This window comes from Ostrea edulis, chromosome 4 (genome assembly GCF_947568905.1).
Source record: "Ostrea edulis chromosome 4, xbOstEdul1.1, whole genome shotgun sequence".
Lineage (NCBI taxonomy): Eukaryota > Metazoa > Mollusca > Bivalvia > Ostreida > Ostreidae > Ostrea > Ostrea edulis.
The window spans coordinates 28,116,432-28,138,371 of record NC_079167.1 but is presented as its reverse complement, the minus strand read 5'-3'; the positions used below and the strand labels follow the sequence as shown (position 1 = coordinate 28,138,371).

General features: G+C 36.5%; 1 protein-coding gene and 2 long non-coding RNA genes across 5 annotated transcripts in view; 1 reads left to right on the top strand and 2 right to left on the bottom strand.

The window, feature by feature from the left end:
- Nucleotides 1-21,646, top strand: part of LOC125672431 (prolactin-releasing peptide receptor-like) — a 37,733-nt gene extending 16,087 nt beyond the window's left edge. The window contains exons 2-4 of one of the 2 annotated variants that reach the window (XR_007368990.2): nucleotides 18,681-18,902; nucleotides 20,288-20,658; nucleotides 20,884-21,646. Coding sequence is in view for 1 of the 2 variants with exons in the window: in XM_048908683.2 (XP_048764640.2) it covers nucleotides 18,681-18,902; nucleotides 20,288-20,527 (462 nt within the window). In the remaining variant the exon portion in view is untranslated. Of the gene's footprint in view, nucleotides 1-18,680; nucleotides 18,903-20,287 lie in introns of both variants that reach the window. The other variant, XM_048908683.2, reaches the window with a different exon arrangement.
- On the bottom strand, nucleotides 742-5,365 carry LOC130053758 (uncharacterized). Its single transcript, XR_008802116.1, has 2 exons — nucleotides 1,177-5,365; nucleotides 742-1,082 (listed from the first exon to the last, which is right to left on the bottom strand). It is a non-coding gene; the product is annotated as an uncharacterized LOC130053758 (long non-coding RNA).
- Nucleotides 7,995-17,306, bottom strand: LOC125672449 (uncharacterized). 2 transcript variants are annotated; one of them, XR_007368998.2, is made up of 4 exons: nucleotides 17,270-17,306; nucleotides 8,742-8,855; nucleotides 8,315-8,405; nucleotides 7,995-8,185 (listed from the first exon to the last, which is right to left on the bottom strand). It is a non-coding gene; the product is annotated as an uncharacterized LOC125672449 (long non-coding RNA). The 2 variants fall into 2 exon arrangements; XR_007368997.2 differs by lacking the exon at nucleotides 17,270-17,306 and adding an exon at nucleotides 11,511-11,952.
- Nucleotides 21,647-21,940: the final 294 nt, after the last annotated feature.

Genomic DNA, 21,940 nt, shown 5'->3' with positions numbered 1-21,940 from the left:
ACATTTGATACACACCGGAAACCATATAAAATCATTATGGTCGCCAAACCCTAATAGTATCAATTGACCACTTCTCTAATGGTCAGTTTGAGGTAATAATTGACCTCTGTAATGGTCGTTTTGAGGTAAGATTGACCCGTCTGATTTGGATGAGAGACATTTTCTTGCCATTCAGCTCTCATTCTAGACTACTTTACAAGAAATGATATTTTAAACATTGAATCTGACTTTATATGATTATATGTTTGACAGATATTATCTATGAATATAAATTAAACGAACGCGGTATTCTAAAGTCAAATCAAGCTTTAGAATGGGACAATGAATGTTATATGATGCTGAATCCTTAGTCTGATATGATATGCGTAAATATTTACATTTGCCAATGCACTTCCTTGTATGACAGTACTAATGAAATTGATGTTCAATTAATTTCGTGTGACATGAATTTGGTCATGTGATCAGTTTGTTCTTGCGTATGAATACAATCACCGCTTCAAAAGTTAGTTCCTGTATTTTCACCTGGCTTCTTGCTTATGCAATGCAGTGGGGGATTTAGACCCCCCCCCCCCCTCTCGCCACAAATTTAAATAATAGAAATATTGTGAGTAAAATTCCAGATTGGCACCCAAAATGGCTAAGCATTTTGGCTAATACTTGACTTTCACACACACCCTTAGGTAAACCCTGGATCCGCCACTGCAATGACACCATAACAGAAATAAACGCAGCAGGATATTCATACAGTTTATTTTGTAAGCAAACAAGAATTTCATCAATTTATAAAAGAGAAACATTAAACATATATCGTTCTGTTGTTTCATTTTATACAGTTTTAAATACCGTCTCCAACTTCTGCATGGCGAATTTATAAAATAAAGTTCTATGATATTGGAAGCGAAAACATGTAGGCAGAGTTATAAGCCTACATGTATTTACTTCATGATGATAAGTTAACCTGTTGTTTCCTGGCAACTTCCATCACGATTATGACTCGGCATGATTATAAGCGAGGCTGGTTTCGAGGCTCGAAAAATTTACATGTTCATGTCAGGTAACCGGTGCGAGTCTTCATTAAAATCCTACAACAGAAATCTCTCAAGTGAACAAAAACTCCGTCAGTTCGTTTTTAGTTTATTTTACACACACTGAAGGTAAGTAAAAGACGCAACCTACCTGCACTTGGTCTAAATATGTCCTACTGTCTCGAATCGTCCCCGGCATGGCTACAACCGCGAGTCCTAACGATGAACATACTGTTGTTTCTTTCAAAAAAAACCTGACTAAGAGCTTAACGTTAACTTGACCCATCATATCCACCATCAATTCTCTCAGATCCTTTGAATTTCTGTCGAAATCTGTGATCAACAATTGCGTTTTCAACTTAGTAAGCTAGACCGACGCCAGTTTCCCCATCGCTGATCGCGACCAAATCACACCACGGATGTAGTTTACTCCGCTCTTCTTGTCATTTCAGTTAACTTTACGCTCTAAATTACCTTTATTTTTACACATGTTTCGTCTTTTTTAAAACATTTTCAATTAAATATCTATATCTTACATTCTCTTTGATATTGTTCCTAATTTTTTATTCGTGAAAACTCTTACGAACTATATTTTGTGTTCTACGATCGTTATTTTGGTCATCTGCTACATAATCATGGAAGCTCGGTAAGAACACAAATCAAAATAGAAAATATAAGAAACAAAATATCGTTTTTGAATGTTATTGGGATATGACATGAAGTTGGAACGTGATCAAATCTATTATAACGCCCTTCGGGCGTTATAGGATTTGATCACGTGACCAACTTCAGGTCATATCCCAACAACATTCAAAAATGATATCTTATTTCTTAAATGAAAATTATAACACTTTTCGCGTACAGTACATAGTTATCCCGTGAAGACCCTGGTTAGAATAGGTCCTCAGTACCCCTTGCTTGTCGTAAGAGGCAACTAAATGGGGCGGTCCTTCGGATGAGATCGCAAAAACCGAGACCCCGTGTCACCGCAGGTGTGGCACAATAAAGACCCCTCATGCTCGAAGGCCATAAGCGCCGAACATAGGCCTTCACTGGCGATGGTGAGGTCCCCATAGGAAAGAAAGATTCTCGAGCAAGACGTTAAACAATATACAACCAACCAGTACATTGTCATCATCTCCTCCCAGACATATCCATTATAATTTAATTTATCTACACATAATCGTCAGGTGCGATATTGTTCTTTATCATATGTCGATTCGATATATCCCTGCGAGATCGAAATAAAAGACACCGCAGAGTCGTTCACTTCTGTTCATACTTAGATATTGTATCGAGAGTAGATATTAACGACAAACTGACAACTCAACTGTATGACAAACGGGATGATTTCAGCTTCTCCATCGTCAACTTCCCATATTTATGTAGCAATATTCCATTATCACCTGCATTTGGTTTATATCTCTCTACTGGTTAGATACGCAAGAGCTTGTTCTGCGTATGGTCAGTTTTTAAATCGAGGCAGGCTACTGACAAACAAGTTGATCGTAATGGGGTTTCAACAGTCTCGTTTAAAGTCAGCATTTCGCAAATTCTGTGGTCGTTATAACGATCTAGTTTGCCAATACAACCAATCATTGGGTCAAATGCTGTCTGACGTATTTTATACCAATTGTGAGACCGTTCGTGGCACATTGATTTTGACTACGGATAACTCCGTTTACCTGATCGAGATATATGGCTCACGGCGGGTGTGACCGGTCGGCAGGGGATGCATACTCCCCTTAGACACTTGATCTCACCTCTGGTGTGTCCAGGGTCCGTGTTTGCCCTGCTCTTAATTTTGTATTATTTAGGAAATATGAGATTGAACACTGATCGTTATTTTCACTTTTTCATAATCTTGGTACCTCGAAACATTCGAGAATTTTATTTTTGAAAATATAAATCAACTACGCGAAGTTGAAATGGAGGTAGTTACAGTGATAGTTAAAACAGTAATTACACGACCAAGGTGATACATCTAGCATTGTTCCCATCTGAAAGGACTTAATTCGCCTAAACACGGACTTGCATATCCATTAAACGTATACAGTAAAGCACGCTTATAACGAAGTGTCGTGGACGAAAAAGTTTGATTCATTGTACACATAATTTGTTATATCCAATGAATTCATAACATATTTTACAAATACAGGGAATAAACAAATCACTTCACTGTAAGCGTGAATTCACCGTAATCATGTTCGCTGTAACTGTGTTTTACTGTTTACAGACAATATTGAGTCAAATTATAGCATTTAATTTTCAGTAAACCGTTAAGAAGTTTGTAATAAATAGCGAAATTATCTTCACAATAAGAGTGGTAGAATTTTGAGAAGTTTGAAAGTCACCTTGTATCGTGTTAAAGGATAGTTTTGCTTTTCGTACGAAAAAAGTCGACTCTCATGTCCAAGGTACAATCAACCCTCAAACTATCCCAACAAAATATATATTGCGAGTTGCGTACATATATCACTTACCTAATCCATAACAGCATATCTGGCCTACTTATATTTTCTGAAAAATAGCCATGGTGTAGATATCATAGAGACAGTCCCCATAGAAATCGTTGATCAAATTCAAGTGAATACTGTCGATCTACTCTTTATTAGATGTTAATCGATCAGTCTAAAATTGATTTACACAATTATATGGACCTTTCAATATGTCAGACCTAAATTGTCATCATTCCTGTTGCGAAGTTTAATTTACAGAATAATGGGGTTTCACTGTAACTCAGCCCCACATAAGCTTCGATGTGGTTGATTAACAATGCCGGAAAAATAAACTCCTCGTCTTACATTATATTTTAAAGACGACTGTGATTTGGGGACAAGCTTGCGTACAGCGTCAGATATAATCCCATCAAAGAGTTTGACGACAATTCCATGGAGGGGTTAACAACAGGACAAGTTGAACAGTGTCTGATAATGAACTTTCTAAGCAACCTGAAATTCTTGACGTGAGAAGAACTTGTTTTCCTCGGGACTTCTATTAAAGCATGTACGACTAATCTATTGTCTTGGTCTCTGAGAGACAAACAGAATGGCTAGAAATATTCCGCATTAGCATGCAATATCTGTACACTGTTTGATTGGTAATGGATGGTTTTTACAAACGAAAATACCCAATTTTTAAAGATTGGTGAATCACTGCATGTTGTTTTGTAGACTTTTGTTTAAAATAATACATATAGTTCGCTTCAATAAAGATTCTATAACATAATTCAAATTAAACTCCTCGCGTTTCAACCAATATTTGAAAGATCATCCATCAATTCGTAGACAATAATTGCATGGGTTAATCTCTTGAAGTTAACTGCAAGTTGCTGATCAACTTTTTTCGCCAATTCGATCTTGGAAATTTTTAGACGAAACAAAGAATACTTCTTTTTGAAAGCAATGATTTATAAATCTGGGCTTTGTGTGGTTTCATTTATGAATCGTCAGGGAGTAATTAGTGGAGTTTTGAGATTCCTGGCTGAACTTCTAGAGAAACCCCTTGAATTTACTATTAAAACACGATCTTTTCAAACACGGCAGTTACTTGGACATAAACTGTGTTGGCATTTTCCACTAATTACATTTTATTGTGGACAGATTTTACTCTGATGTGTCCCCAGATGATCCGGGTTAGAAAAGGTCCGCAGTACCCCCTTACTTTTTGTATGATGCGAAAAAATGGGGCGGACCTTCGGATGAGACCGCAAAACCTGAGGCCCCGTGTCACAGTAGATGTGGCACGGTAAAAAGAGGCCGTAAGCGCCGCGTATAAGCCTAAATTTTACAGCCCTTCACCGGCGGTGGTGACGTCTCCACATAAATGATAAATTCTCGAGAGGGACGTTAAACAATATAATCAATCAATACTGTGATGCAACAAATATTATGCTAATTAACTAAAGAACGTCAAGCATAATTCCTTTCGCACAAATTTGATAGGTTTTATTTCTTTTCTTTTCTTTTTTTTTTTTTGTACAAAGAACGTGCACCAGAAATTGATAGAATGTATGAGTCTATAGACTGTAACGTAAATTGTCCAGGTAGGACGGTGTCAGGTATTTTTCAATAGATATTTCAATCATATCTCAGTAGAGCATTAATCGACCAATTGAAATGTTCCAGACTTTATATTTTGTGGGACCCGTTGCGAAATATATTTCACATTATTAATCAGCTATACGTCGTTAAAGTATTATTAGCTAATTACACAACATTTATGATGAAATATACCTTTTTTATATGATAAAAACAATGTTTCATGTTGCAAAACAAGATCAATTTACATGGACAGGAAATATTAAGAATGGCAAGTTAGAGAGAGAATGAGAAAGAAAGAGAGAGAGAAAAAAAACACTTAAAGACATTTTACAAGAATACTCAGGATACATGTACATTTGTATATACATATATGTGTATAAGAAATCATAAGATACTGTATATGTTTAAAGCTTGATTTATCTCCTTGAAATAAACATTCCTAAAACGAGACATCGCATGCAGAGGTTAGAATATATCTTAGTAAAATATTTCCTTACTTTAAAATATCTCTGGAGATGTATCAGAGACCTAGTATGTATTTGAAAACGATATAAGAAAGCTTAAGAGAAGTTATTACCACCTTTAGCAATCCTCTTGCGACATAAAATAGTATCTTGAAACCAACTGGACATAGGAGGATACATGGCACTGTCCGCTCAATATCTATAGAACCCTTTAATTGACAGACATCAAGCTTACCACACCTTAAGGAGTAGATGACCCCTATTGATTTGGAGGTCACATGGGCAAAGGTCAAGGGTCATACTGGACATAGGAATATACTGTCCATTCTATGTCTTGAGAATCCTTCGCATGACCGCCATCATACTTGGTACGCTGGTACATCATAAGGGGTAGATGACCCCTATAAAATTTGGGTCCATATTATGGCCAAGGGTCAAACTGGTGATTAGTAATATATTGTTTCCTATATTTATGCCCCCTCCCCCTTCAAAGAAGAGGGACATATTGTTTTGCACCTGTCGGTCGGTCGGTAGACCATATGTTGTCCGCTCAATATCTTGAGAACCATTCACTTCATCGTAATGATATTTCATATGTATGTTGGTTATGAGTAGAAGACGACCCCTATTGTTTTTCAGGTTAAAAGGTCAAAGATCAAGGGTCAATCTACTCTGGACATAGGAATATACTCTCTGCTCAATATCTTGAGAACTCTTTGCTTGACAGACATCAAACTTATTACACTGGTATATCCTAAGGAGTAGATTACCCCTATTGATTTTGAGGTCACATGGTCAAGGGTCAAACTGGACATAGGAATATACTGACCACTCAATGTCTAGAGAACCCTTTGCTTGACAGACATCAAACTTGGTACACTGGTATATCTTTAGAAGAAGATGACCCTTATTGATTTTGAGGTCACATGGTCAATTCACTCTGGATATAAGAAGATACTGTCTGCCCAATATATTGAATTGTTTTGGCACTGCTATCAATTAATTGATGCATGTGTATCACCCTTTTCGATTTTTCACCAAGGGGGCATATATATTTTACAAATATTTCTTGTTAATATTCCCCCCGTTGTACTAACTGAAGAAAGCGTTGAATAATGTGTGTTAAAGACGTATCTTCTAATCTGCAGATCAGCAACATGTCAAACATCAAACAGTTAACACTTACGCGTGTGTTTACATCATATTTACACGTGTTGACGGCATCTGTGTAAGTTCTTAATTCTAGAATTGAAGGATGTACATGCAACATCCATGACTACTTTCCTAAACGTAGATAAATCAGCGTTATGACGTCAACCATTCATTGTTTAGATTAGCGTTGCGATGTCAGTTTGAATATTTCTCTACTGTGATATCATGCTAACGTTATGAAAGGTGAAATAACGAAAAGTTAGTTGATATTCAACAATGTACCTCTTTGTTTGCGCCGTGGAATTGTTAGCTAATAGAATGAAATATCTTGTGAAGACGTTTTATCTAGTAATTTGTACCCCAAAATTTGTATTGGCCTACATGTATTCTTACAAAAATTAAATTTCAGCTGATAAGGGTGTTTTCATACGAATTGTACTTTTCAGATAGTTTGTATTGTTTCTTGGAGTTACAACATACACTATGAAAGGTGAAGATAACGAACAGTGATCAATCTCATAACTCCTATAAGCAATATAAGATACAGAGCTGGGCAAACACGGACCACTGGATATAACAGAGGTCAGGTGTCAAGAAGAAGAAAGCATGTGTTTTATTTTTGTGTTAAGAAAAATGTTTTCAGCATCTGAACACCATTTGTACAGGATATCCCCTGTCGACCGGTCACACCCATGTAAGGATATAGTTTAAAATGTTTTATACACATACATTGTTCAGACCTTCGCGAATTTCTTGTTTGTTAAGAGTTTTAGCACAGGGTTTAAAATCTAAATTGCTAAATTCTTTTTTCTGAGTGTTTGTCATGTACTAAGAATAATTATATAATTCCAGCAGATATTAAAACGCTTAATGCATATCCGTTTTGACAAATACTTGTATAAAATTTTTAAAACTATAGAAAAGGAAAGGAGAAAATTAATCAGTTGCTGGTCGATTACTAATTTATTTTACAAACTTGATCAGAGTTGTATGTACAATGCGATTCTATTAGTGAGTAGCTCAAGTGTCAAACAGTTACTAAAAAGCTAATGGTTTATGCCTGATTAAAAATCAGGATGCTTTTTGCACAATGATACAAAGTATTTATCTTATGCATTCATAGTAAATTATTAATGCTTTTGTATTAAACACAAAACACAATCAATAACGTTGACCTGAAATAGAGCTCTTAAAGTTCCGTTCTTTTCTCGGGAAATGAATACTGTCTTTTCCTCTCTCTCTCTCTCTCTCTCTCTCTCTCTCTCTCTCTCTCTCTCTTCTCTCTCTCTCTTATCTCTCTCTTTCTCTCTCTCTCTCTTTCTCTCTCTCTCTCTCCTCTTTTGTATGGGGATACTTGGATGCTCGTCAACCCTAAAAATGAATGGTTGAAATTCGATTCCGTCACCGTCGGAGCGAAACTCAAAACAAGAGACAAACATTTCCGGGAGGCCGATTCATATTGCTCCTATAGTGCTAAAACCAAGAAGATGTGCGTCAAAATCTGCAAAAAATATTTAATTATACATCCCATTGTTATTGCAGGTGTGGTCATGCGCAGATGGAAAATCAATTAGTAAAGTGCAACTATGTACTTCAAACAGTACTCACGTCCTATGAACTTTTTACTCACGTTTCCTCAATCGTATTTGCGAAATACAAAATATACGATATATCTTTTCTTGTAAACTAAAGCATCATACATGCACTTTCAACCAGAATACCTAAATGTAAAGAAAATAAGTCAGATCGATTAATTCATCACTTACCAAACACTACACTCTAATGTTATTTTCCGAAATTTCATGTACCTATTTCTAGTACTGATTTGCTTGCTGTTTACCACTAAATTAATCGAACAGGAAAGTTATGCTTTTTATTGTGTTTGAAATATATTTATAATTATGTTCTTAACTCTCATGGAATGCAATTAAGAGTTTTCGGGAAATCTATGAAGATTATTCGCGTTTGATGTGGCATTAAAGGTTCTGGTTTAATGTATCTTTATGATATAACATAATATTAACTGAATTCAAAATTAAAATATATGCGCTACCTACTGTTTTCTGTTATGTTGACCGTGGTGTGCAGGATATAGAATGGCAAACAGGTCGGGAAAGTGTCGGCTTAATGTCTCTTAGCATCCAGGTTTCTCCACGCCCTTTGGTTTTTAGCTAAAAACAAACATACATGTAGTTTCAAAGACTTGTACCAGGATCAAATGGCATTTTATATATATATATATATATATATATATATATATATATATATATGCATTGTTAAAAACAAGACGTTTCACATATTTGCATTACGCGTGTAATTTAAAACATCAATTTCATATAAATATGTACAATGTAATGAATTGTAAATGGTTTGCATAAAATGGAAGAGAAAGAGTTAATGGAATATACATTTATTCTTCAGTAGATTCCATTAGAAGCCTATTGTTTTTAATGAGAAAAAATGAACTAGATGAAGGATAAATACGTTTTCCCGTGAGAATAGCGCATCAGAACTCTTGCTTAATGAAGATGGCATCTAAGAAGATAGTAAGGATCCTGGCACAGTAGTGCTATGTATCTCTGAGCAATTTGGAAAACGTTTTCTTTTAACTTGTTCATTCATCCAATTATCTTTTAAACGATTAATGAAGGGTATGAAAAGCTTTATACAGCTGACTCTCAACACATTTGAAAAGGAGTTAAAGATCAGGGATTGATTTCGATTTCTTGAGGAAATCTATACAGTCCTGGACATCCTTCATTTGATTCATGAATATTTGAGTTTCTTGGCGCGTGTTCCTGAGTATGTATACAGATAGGAAGCGGGAGAAAGCTATGTTTGTTTCTATCTATGTAAATATTAATAAATATTTTAAGATGTGATCTAATATTGCATGAATTGGAATAATAAATCCAAATAACCCGTAAATCATACAGTGTTTCGTATGAGAGAAAGATGTTTCTGTTTTCTATATTAGAACGATTCATCATTTATGTATGGTGCACGCATTTACCACATGTAGCTGGAACTAGCATGTGGAGTCAGGAAAGACACGGGTATATATTTACATTTCTAATGTTTTTACCTTCGACATTTTACCAACTGCAATGACGGTCATTCCTCGTGAATGTGAACGATGTGCGTATGAATCTTGATTAATATAGTAAGACTATTTTAACAGTTGGGGATATTCCGAAAGAATCGAAAATAAAATGTGAATATAAGAAGTAAATTACATGAGGGCATGAACAGCAACGCTCCACGTCAGGAAAATATTCATGAAGCGCGCTGCTAAATGTCTACAAATTATAATTCCAGATACAACCCTTGACTGAAATTTTCTTATGAACATCTAAGATGAAGTATCTTTTGTTTTATTTCATAGATACACAGCTACATGAAATTTTCTTATGAACATCTAAGATGAAGTATCTTTTGTTTCATTTCATAGATACACAGCTACATGAAATTTTCTTATGAACATCTAAGATGAAGTATCTTTTGTTTTATTTCAAAGATACACAGCTACATGAAATTTTCTTATGAACATCTAAGATGAAGTATCTTTTGTTTTATTTCAAAGATACACAGCTACATCATGTACAAGAACCTATTTAGTAATCACGTTAAGGAACAGCAGTTTATATGTGTAATATTTTATCTGTGATTTATCTGTCTATCAAAGAGGCGCAATTTGACAATGAAGCTACCCAAAGTAGGAATTAAATGTATTTTCTTCTCTAGCAATATATTTTTCCAAACGCGATGTATCATCGAGTAATATATCATATTGAATTTTTTTGTATTTACACTCAAAAATTACAATACGATAAATACATAATACTCTCATGATTCTGTTAACCAAACTGTGGGAAATGTATATATATTTTTTTTATCTATTTCTGTCAAATTATTTCAATGGGTAAAGATGAGAATATCATAAACTAAGAAAAGTCAATCTGTTCCAAGATTTGTTGGCTCGTGCGATGCAATAATTTCCGATCCTTAACCCTTTCTTCGACGCATTCTCTGTGTGGAATACTTTCTTGTGCATTAAATATCAAATTTTACAACTTAATCAAATTTTGCGATAGATAGAGAGACACTGAGTGGGGAAAGAAACGGAAATTAACCATTCGGTAGAATCCTCGTGTTAGGTCCTCATTTCCATGGCCTTTTCCCAAGACCCAAAATGCACCACGTATTTTTATGAAACCGATATCAAAAAGATCGTGCTGATATGAATTATCTTAATGTCCAGTAAAGTTCTATTCACCTTATGAATCTGTACTCAAAGATGACATATTACGTGTTTAGTCAACATGCAACACTTTTCGCTCTCGTGTAAGTTGCAGAGGGTTTATTTTTTCTGGGTAACATGCTAATTACTTGTAATTACCGCTCGCGACATTGATACCATCGTCTGTTAAGTTCTGACGCAAGCAGAGATCTTTTCATGACCAACGGAACTGCGATAACCCATTTTATTGCAGTGTGTGCGAATATAAATCACTGATGAAGAGAATTAACTTGCATGAGACTCATTATTTTTTGTCATAATCTAACTAGGTTGTATAATAATTAAGTTTATTTTAAAACGAACACAATTTATTCCATATTCTACAATTTGTCTTTGAAGTTAATATATCAATCTGCACTAGATTTAGACATGGATGCAAAATAAGTCTACTCAAACTACCTTCTTATCAAACCATTTTTGTGAAATGTTTTGGAGTAAATTTTGTGCAAGCACGCTAAATACCACGAGTTTTGCATCAGTGTGTCAGTGAATTTAATAGGTGATCTATGGACAATGTAGGACTTACATAATTCCTTGTCTGACAGCATCTCAGGAGGGCAATAGAGCCATGATATGAAATGCATTGCATTCAGACGTTATCAAAAGGATGGACAACAAATGCAAGGTTTTTTGTAACAGTTGTAAATGGTCATTCATTTCAGCTTCAATTACAACCTACACACGACAATGCTAGCCAAGACCGAAAATCTTGATGATGATGAGTTTCTTTTGTTACAAACAATTTTCTTCCGGGTTGAAATCATCAATGAATGTGATTATCTTTTATTACAGCTACTGATGAACTGGTTATGATGACATGGATTTGTTGTAGATTGTTAACAATCAAATAGTATTCAAAAGGTCTATCTAAAATGTAAAACAGATTATACAAGCTTTGGATTGAATATTAGCACAAAATCTACAAACACTGTACATTTACATTAGCTCTGCTTTTGCGTATGCAAAAGATATCCAGAATTTTAATGTTAGTGAAAAAATTCAACAAATGTAGTAATTGTATTAATTGATTGTATTGATTCGATTCGCATTAGCTTGTTCTGCGTATGATCAGTTTTTAAATCGAGACAGGCTATTGACAAACAAAGTTGATGTTAATACAAGGGTTTCAACAGCCTCGTTTAAAGTCAGCATTTTGCAAATTCTATGGTCGTTATAATGATCTAGTTTGCCAATACAATCTATCACTGGGTCTAATGCTGTCTGGCGTGTTTCATACCGATTGTAAGGCCGTTCTTGGTACACTGATTTGACTACGGATTACTCCGTTTGCCTGATCAAGACATAGGACTCACAGTGGGTGAGTCCGGTCGACAGGGGATGCTTACTCCTCCGAAGCACCTGATCCCACCTCTGGTATGTTCTGGGGTCCGTGTTTGCCCAACTGTTTATTTCATATTCTTTGTGGGAGTTGTGAGATTGATCGCTGTTCATTTTCTTCACCTTTCATTAAAAGGTAGGCATCAAAATCTGTTTTACTTATAACAGAGACATCATAGATGTATATGTCTCTGTTTATAATGGTACTGTAACAGAAACGGTAAAATACTTCAATTGTCTTGGAACCATATTTTCCCAATCAGTACATTACATAAACTCAAAAAGTCAATAATTGATTTATTATACTCCGATTATCGGATCGATTTGTTCGATAAGGTTCCACCTTAACTCTGGCCCCAGTACATCAGCTTTGGGCGTCAGGCTGGACACACACACTTACAACCTCGAATCCAGTCACAAATTAAATGGTTTACGTTGATATCAAAACCATTTTCAATAATTTTTACAAAAACTGAAGAAAAAACGACTATGTCAAATTATGGGCTTTGCTGTATGCAATAAAAAACCCTTCTTTGCCTTTTAAAAATGTTATTTGCATCCTTTAAATTCTGTAGCATTACATAGTTTTCTCTTGTGAGAAACAGAGCCTGTAAATCTTAGTCATCAGTATAACAGAGGTATTTTATGTTCTTTAAGATTTCGATCGCTGTATGCCCAGCATGCCTTGATTTAATCATGTTAATTACAGGACCAAGAGTTTTGCGTATTCCGTACGTACGACAAGGGTGAACAGTTGTAAGATCGACAAAAGTGCTTCATAATGAACTAATTAGCCCTAATTATCAGAATATAATTGGATTATGCATCTCTAATCCTGCCATATTTTCGGCTCAATATGATATCTTACATTTGTAGTATTTTGTAGGTGATAAACAAGATCAAAACGTGATCTTGAATGGAGCAATTTGTCAACTCTTTATCCACAAGCCAAGATCAATATCGTTTGGACCCCTGTCACTTAGTAACATGCAATGAGTCACAAGTACTCATAAGAAATTAGGTGCAGGACACCTCCAACAAATCTGGGCCCTCTAGCCCCATCGATCCCAGAGCACCAAGCCCGTTTGGCGCTGGGGCAGACGACCCTACCATGACTTTGACGATTTAAGTAGGTGTCACTAATCAATTCTTGCCCCTTGTTGGAACCTGCCCTTTAGAAAGTGTTAAGAAGGACCCCAGGGGCGTAAATGATGAAAAGATGGGGTTCCTAGGTAATTTCGGTTTAGAGGTCCCTCCAACAAATCAGACCCTCTAGCCCCATCGACCAGGTCTTCCAAACAAGAGTGGCAACCCGTAGGGTCCCTGCTCCAAGGGGGCAAGTTGGCCTCATAGGGGTCCAGGGCGATCCCATTGAAGGATTGTTTTCTAAGATTTCTCACTGAGCCTTAGTTTTTGGGGCTAGACCGGACCCTTTAACTCATAAAAAATCTTCTGGCCCCACTCTATTGCCCCATGGGACCGGGACATGGCGCTAGGAGCAAACGACCCCACCATGACTTTGACGAAGGGGTCTATAGAATAGACAATAAGTACGTTTATGTGAAACTGAGGGCTTTGTAAATTATATATTTGTAAGCTATTCCTTTTTCATCTTTAAGTATATTTAATAAAATGCACAATTAAAGTTAATTTCATGTGTGCATTAATTAATGTACATACCGGTAATTAACACGGTTACGTTAGCAAATATTACATTCATGTGGATGCATTGTAATCGTTGGAGTTGTGTTCTACATCCTTATCAAGTTCCTAACCCCGCGTGAAAACAATGTCTATGTTGGTACATATAGTTCCTAACCCCGCGTGAAAACAATGTCTATGTTGGTACATAGTTCCTAACCCCGCGTGAAAACAATGTCTATGTTGGTACATATAGTTCCTAACCCCGCGTGAAAACAATGTCTATGTTGGTACATAGTTCCTAACCCCGCGTGAAAACAATGTCTATGTTGGTACATATAGTTCCTAACCCCGCGTGAAAACAATGTCTATGTTGGTACATAGTTCCTAACCCCGCGTGAAAACAATGTCTATGTTGGTACATATAGTTCCTAACCCCGCGTGAAAACAATGTCTATGTTGGTACATAGTTCCTAACCCCGCGTGAAAACAATGTCTATGTTGGTACATATAGTTCCTAACCCCGCGTGAAAACAATGTCTATGTTGGTACATAGTTCCTAACCCCGCGTGAAAACAATGTCTATGTTGGTACATAGTTCCTAACCCCGCGTGAAAACAATGTCTATGTTGGTACATATAGTTCCTAACCCCGCGTGAAAACAATGTCTATGTTGGTACATAGTTCCTAACCCCGCGTGAAAACAATGTCTATGTTGGTACATAGTTCCTAACCCCGCGTGAAAACAATGTCTATGTTGGTACATAGTTCCTAACCCCGCGTGAAAACAATGTCTATGTTGGTACATAGTTCCTAACCCCGCGTGAAAACAATGTCTATGTTGGTACATATAGTTCCTAACCCATCGTGAAAACAATGTCTATGTTGGTACATAGTTCCTAACCCCGCGTGAAAACAATGTCTATGTTGGTACATATAGTTCCTAACCCTGCGTGAAAACAATGTCTATGTTGGTACATATAGTTCCTAACCCTGCGTGAAAACAATGTCTATGTTGGTACATATAGTTCCTAACCCTGCGTGAAAACAATGTCTATGTTGGTACATATAGTTCCTAACCCTGCGTGAAAACAATGTCTATGTTGGTACATATAGTTCCTAACCCCGCGTGAAAACAATGTCTATGTTGGTACATATAGTTCCTAACCCCGCGTGAAAACAATGTCTATGTTGGTACATATAGTTCCTAACCCCGCGTGAAAACAATGTCTATGTTGGTACATATAGTTCCTAACCCCGCGTGAAAACAATGTCTATGTTGGTACATATAGTTCCTAACCCCGCGTGAAAACAATGTCTATGTTGGTACATAGAAAACAATGTCTATGTTGGTACATATAGTTCCTAACCCCGCGTGAAAACAATGTCTATGTTGGTACATAGTTCCTAACCCCGCGTGAAAACAATGTCTGTGTTGGTACATATAGTTCCTAACCCCGCGTGAAAACAATGTCTATGTTGGTACATAGTTCCTAACCCCGCGTGAAAACAATGTCTATGTTGGTACATATAGTTCCTAACCCCGCGTGAAAACAATGTCTATGTTGGTACATAGTTCCTAACCCCGCGTGAAAACAATGTCTATGTTGGTACATAGTTCCTAACCCCGCGTGAAAACAATGTCTATGTTGGTACATATAGTTCCTAACCCCGCGTGAAAACAATGTCTATGTTGGTACATAGTTCCTAACCCCGCGTGAAAACAATGTCTATGTTGGTACATAGTTCCTAACCCCGCGTGAAAACAATGTCTATGTTGGTACATATAGTTCCTAACCCATCGTGAAAACAATGTCTATGTTGGTACATAGTTCCTAACCCCGCGTGAAAACAATGTCTATGTTGGTACATATAGTTCCTAACCCTGCGTGAAAACAATGTCTATGTTGGTACATATAGTTCCTAACCCTGCGTGAAAACAATGTCTATGTTGGTACATATAGTTCCTAACCCTGCGTGAAAACAATGTCTATGTTGGTACATATAGTTCCTAACCCTGCGTGAAAACAATGTCTATGTTGGTACATATAGTTCCTAACCCCGCGTGAAAACAATGTCTATGTTGGTACATATAGTTCCTAACCCCGCGTGAAAACAATGTCTATGTTGGTACATATAGTTCCTAACCCTGCGTGAAAACAATGTCTATGTTGGTACATAGTTCCTAACCCTGCGTGAAAACAATGTCTATGTTTGTACATAGTTCCTAACCCCGCGTGAAAACAATGTCTATGTTGGTACATATAGTTCCTAACCCTGCGTGAAAACAATGTCTATGTTGGTACATATAGTTCCTAACCCCGCGTGAAAACAATGTCTATGTTGGTACATATAGTTCCTAACCCCGCGTGAAAACAATGTCTATGTTGGTACATATAGTTCCTAACCCCGCGTGAAAACAATGTCTATGTTGGTACATATAGTTCCTAACCCCGCGTGAAAACAATGTCTATGTTGGTACATATAGTTCCTAACCCCGCGTGAAAACAATGTCTATGTTGGTACATATAGTTCCTAACCCCGCGTGAAAACAATGTCTATGTTGGTACATATAGTTCCTAACCCCGCGTGAAAACAATGTCTATGTTGGTACATATAGTTCCTAACCCCGCGTGAAAACAATGTCTATGTTGGTACATAGAAAACAATGTCTATGTTGGTACATATAGTTCCTAACCCCGCGTGAAAACAATGTCTATGTTGGTACATAGTTCCTAACCCCGCGTGAAAACAATGTCTGTGTTGGTACATATAGTTCCTAAACCCGCGTGAAAACAATGTCTATGTTGGTACATAGAAAACAATGTCTATGTTGGTACATAGTTCCTAACCCCGCACGGTGAAAACAATGTCTATGTTGGTACATATAGTTCCTAACCCCGCGTGAAAACAATGTCTATGTTGGTACATGTGTATGTAAATAGAACCAAACTTCAACACATTTTGTGAAGTAACACTCAAAAGCAGGTATCAAGTTGGAATCGGAATGACCAGTCACGAAATCAATGCTGAACGTTGATCATACGATCATTACTCTTTATTTGATAAGTGATAAAATGCCTCATCCCAGCTTCGTAGGGATATTATATATATTAGCCCCTTTTCTTTCAGTCGAATTTGATGAACATTATGAATTCGTAACGCTTTCTGTCATCCATAGCTGTGTTAGAAAAAAATGTCGATGATGAATTACAGAGAATTCATTGCAAATCGTTTCCGATGGATCATGATTAGCAGCAAATAATAAGAATTGTAAAGGCGCAAAAACGATATAGGCATAATTACCCAACCTCCCACACTTCAGCATGCCCCAGGATGATCAGAAGAGAGGTGAGCACTTCAGCTATATATCGAGTAACGCAGCATGAGAGCACGTGCTGAAGCCGTTCTGGTGATAGTGTTGTGATTCCGAAGCCTTTAACTTAGGAATGCAGTATACAAACATCGCTGATGATTAGCAGAGAGCACCTCACGACAAGTGATATTATGCAATAGAGAGGGAAACATGCAAATGTAACGAGCAATAGGGATGAAAATATTGCATCCACTATTTTCGCCATAAAAATGTCATCTTTGACTAGATTTATTTGCGTGATTGCTATTAATATTACACGCATATTTCTGTACATTGAATATAATATATGATTATGTTTATTCATCGAATATTGAAGTTTCTACAGTAAGTGCTGTCGATTTCACATATGCAATTGATGTCGAAACTGATCAGTAAAGACGCGTGGAATACGGAGTTAATTATCTAATTTATTTTCAAAGGAGCCCGAGGAAAAATATTTCACACATTCTGCGTTATTTGCAAATTTTGTGCTTCCGTAACTGTTTTCTCGAGAGAAGTAATTTATTATCAAATGAGAGAAAATCTCGAACACGGTCAGGTGACGTAGCCTGTGTTCTAGTAGAAATCTATCTCATTCGATTTTTCATTCCAAAAACCTAATTAACGACTTCTATGTCAGCCCTACATGCCAGTGACATTACTTTGCAGTCTGCTTTTCTGCAATTTCTAACAGCATCTCGGTTGCATAACCCATGAAGCACCAATAATCACTAGGTTGACTTGAAAGACTCCGAGCTGGAAAAGAAATTGTACTCTTATCCTCTTTACGTCTTTGCGAAACACCCCTTTATTTAATTATCGTAGGGGTTCTTTTCCTCTTTGCCTTGGAGTGTTGCAAAGTTGGCCATGGATCAGTAATAAAGTGTATTTTATTCCAAGTTGATTAGATTTATCGTTTGTTAATTAACCCATATCGAATAGAAATTGATCAAGAGACAGTGAGAACAAAGAATATAATTTCATATTTGTCGTTTATCCAGTCTTGACACAACATTTTCCCCAATAAGTTGATTTCGTGATCTGTCAAATGAGATAGTAGAATGTGTCTGCAGTCTGTAGTGAATGCATTTCACTTGGCTTCCGTCTCCATTTCTTTTCGAGTTGCCTGAATGTGAACGTATACCGTACAAAACAGGAATATAAATATGGTAACTTTAAAGAAAATGATGAATTAAAAAAACATTTGTATATGACATCTCTATGTACATCAAACACGACAACCACATCCATCGATAAGATTTGGATTTCTTTCGGGGGGTGGGGGTGATTTTGGAATTATTTGAGGTAGATTTACGTAACTTGTAAATAAAAAGATGATGACAACGATGGTTTTATTTTCAGATTGTTAAGATGCTGGTGATAGTGGTGGCAGTATTCGGGGTCTGCTGGCTTCCTCTCCACGTGTTCGCACTGCTGGTGGACTTTTACGAAGACTTTCTACGGTTTGAGAGTGAACATGAGCATATGGTGGTGCTCATCATGTTTCTCTGCGTCCACTGGCTGGCTATGTCCAACAGCTTTGCAAATCCAATCATATACGGCTTCACGAATGATAATTTCAGGGTAGGTAATCTATTCATACTGGATCTATTCATGCACACATGTATCAATCGCAACTACTCAGCTATTTCCGTAACCGGTTACGGAAAAGGACGAGCACGTGATCCGATAATCATGTTTTACACGTGATTCTTCCCATTTTATTACAAATCTTATGACGTTGAACACCAAAAATGAAATCAACAGTAAAGATATCACACAATACGGCATGTATTCGTAAAGGAAACCAATTAAGTTTAGTAAAGAAAGAGAAAAGAAAGTCTGAGAAAGAATTAATACTGTCTTTGTTGATGCAAGTGCCCTCAATGGGAATTCGACACAGTCAATTCAATGGTTTCTGATTCTCCATATCTTCAGGACAAACTCCGTGTTGTATAGCTGAATATTCATTAACATTTTTAGAATGAATGGACCGGGTTAAGATAGTGTTCCTTCAAGACTATTCGTCACGAAGGGAGAGAAAATCCCTCAATGAATTTCATTTCGACACCGCTTTGTTTGTCAGCCTGCAGGGAATACAGAAGAAAGTGTTGTGAAACTTCCTCCTCATAAATGAGTTGACAAAAACTCTAGACAGACAGTGGTATCCACTACAAAGTTTACGGCTTTAACGCGCTTCATGAAGCATGCATCGCAGTTCATATATTTTATGTACGCGCTTCGTGAAATAAGCCGGCGTGAAGCGTTGCAGTTCATACCCTCATGTATTTTCAAAATTGAAATTTTTTTCGTAAAGGTATTTAGAAAATTAAAATATGCGAAGACAAGTTTCTTCTTTACAGCAGACTATTGATTCCTGAATATCCATTGTTCATGCATAAATCTGCAACGCATAAGTGGTATCTCTCCCCCGATGCCTCCCGATTCTCGCTTTCTGGATAGACCAGCGCTACTCTAAACAAGATCAAATGCCCATTTCACATTTACGAGTGGCACGTTTAGTCCCACTACGTGGTAGTTAAAGCATCTAAGTTGGAAAATACACTTAAATATGTATGGGATGACAAACATCCTTGAACAGTAATTGGCCAAATGCACTAAAACTGATATCAGATAGTGTTAAGGTGTTTTAGAAGTGGTTGAGACTGTCGCACTGAAAATGACAACGCTATTCCAGTGATGCAGAAATAACTTGTATAAATATTTACTCGTTTGTATAAAAGTTTCATCCTCCTCCTCCTCCCAAAATTGCCTATCATGTACTAAATGTTCTATGTTTTAGAAATCACTCTCTCATCAAGTTGATTGGATTTGTTTTAATTGTGTCATTGAAAATCCCACTCGGTGATTGAAGTAGCTTCTTTAAAAATGTTATCGTCATTTTCTGCCTTTTTATTGTTGTTAAAATGTCCTTGATAAGATAAATTCTTTTTGTTTTCTATAAATAGAAGGACCTGGCCCTGCTGTTTTATTTGTGGTTCCCCTGTTGCAGCTGTTTGCGAAAAATGTTACCCAGAACTACAAGTTCCCAGTCGCGTACGAAAGACAGTTTTATTATGAGGCAACAGAGCACCATGAAACGTGGATACCGAATAGGAAATGACTCGATCTACAACAGACACAACATGGATCGAATTCCGAAATACACGCCAATAAAACCCAGTAGTAAAGACAGTGGGTCGGAATGACAATTTGCGATCTATTAACTCTGGACTCTCTTTGATTGTTTGCCATGGGGTTACTTATCTCGCTTAGGCTCTGCGGAATCTTGTTAATTAATGAGATACCCCCCATCGTCACGAATGACCACTTTCACATCGTAAGTAAACCCGATTCACTAAAATCTCAGAACATTTGATTACTAGCAAAGATATCTTGCAGAGAGAGAGAGAGAGAGAGAGAGAGAGAGAGAGAGAACTTGATGACATATGAAATGATAAATGTGAGTTACAATTGAATATCAATAAGACATCTTATGTAAGCAGTTGCACGTACAATGAAAGAAATAAAGTTTCCATAATAGATGTTTCATAACTATTAACAGGTGAAAGTGATCAGCCATCAGAAATCATCTCTTTGATGTGGAAGTTTGAAGATATACATCATCATTTTCATATTCAACGCAAGTTTGTTCTCATCATGATTTCAAAGAACAGTTTATACATAATTATTACTTTAATAGTCCCAATCCGAGGTTAAACGTCACTTGTGTTCAAGTTGTCGTAACTACGGCTTTGTCCTCATTAATAAATAGTGCTATAGGGTAATTGTTTGCGTTGAACATCAGCGTTAATTTATTTCAAAGTGCGAATATCTGTTGAAAACTATTGTTGGACGATACAAAGTTTCTTGGAGCAAAAGTACTAGATGATAAAGGAATACAGTTTGAAAGTATGAAAAAAAGTCTTTGGGGAGAGAGAGAGAGAGAGAGATTTTATCATCAAGATAATTATATCGCAAATTGTGATGTTATAAAAATAATAGATACAAATATATTTTATCATTCACAATAGTTATGAATATTATATACATGTACAGCAGCCATTTGAAATTATCACTTTTTATATATAACACAAAAATTATTATGACGTTCATATTTTCATTAAAAATATGTCATATACTTTTTTCTTTGTATTGTACATATGTTCATCTATCATATGTTTGTCAGCTGATTCTGAGAAGAAGTTAACATTGTTTATTTGTTTGTGTATAAAACACATACATTGTATACCATTCCTAATGTCTCCCTACATTTGTAAATATTATTGTATCAGAATGAATAAAGATTTTACACATGTCGTCCTCTTCCAGCGAGTGACTGATATACAGACAGTACAAACAGATACTGTGATTCTTGTATTGATCCCCATCCCCCCCCCCCCCACCCCCAGTAAATTAAAAAGTCTATGACACAGCTACAACTCTATCGGTGTCACATACTAAACCTTGCACACAAAAAACGAGACATTGAAGTAAAATATGTCCTTCTCTAGCTACCAGTCTGGTCCTCCGTGAGCGGGATTAAAAAATAAGTTAACGTTGTATAATCCGATTGGCAAACATACCAATATTCTTCAGATAACATGTCTGTAAATATACAA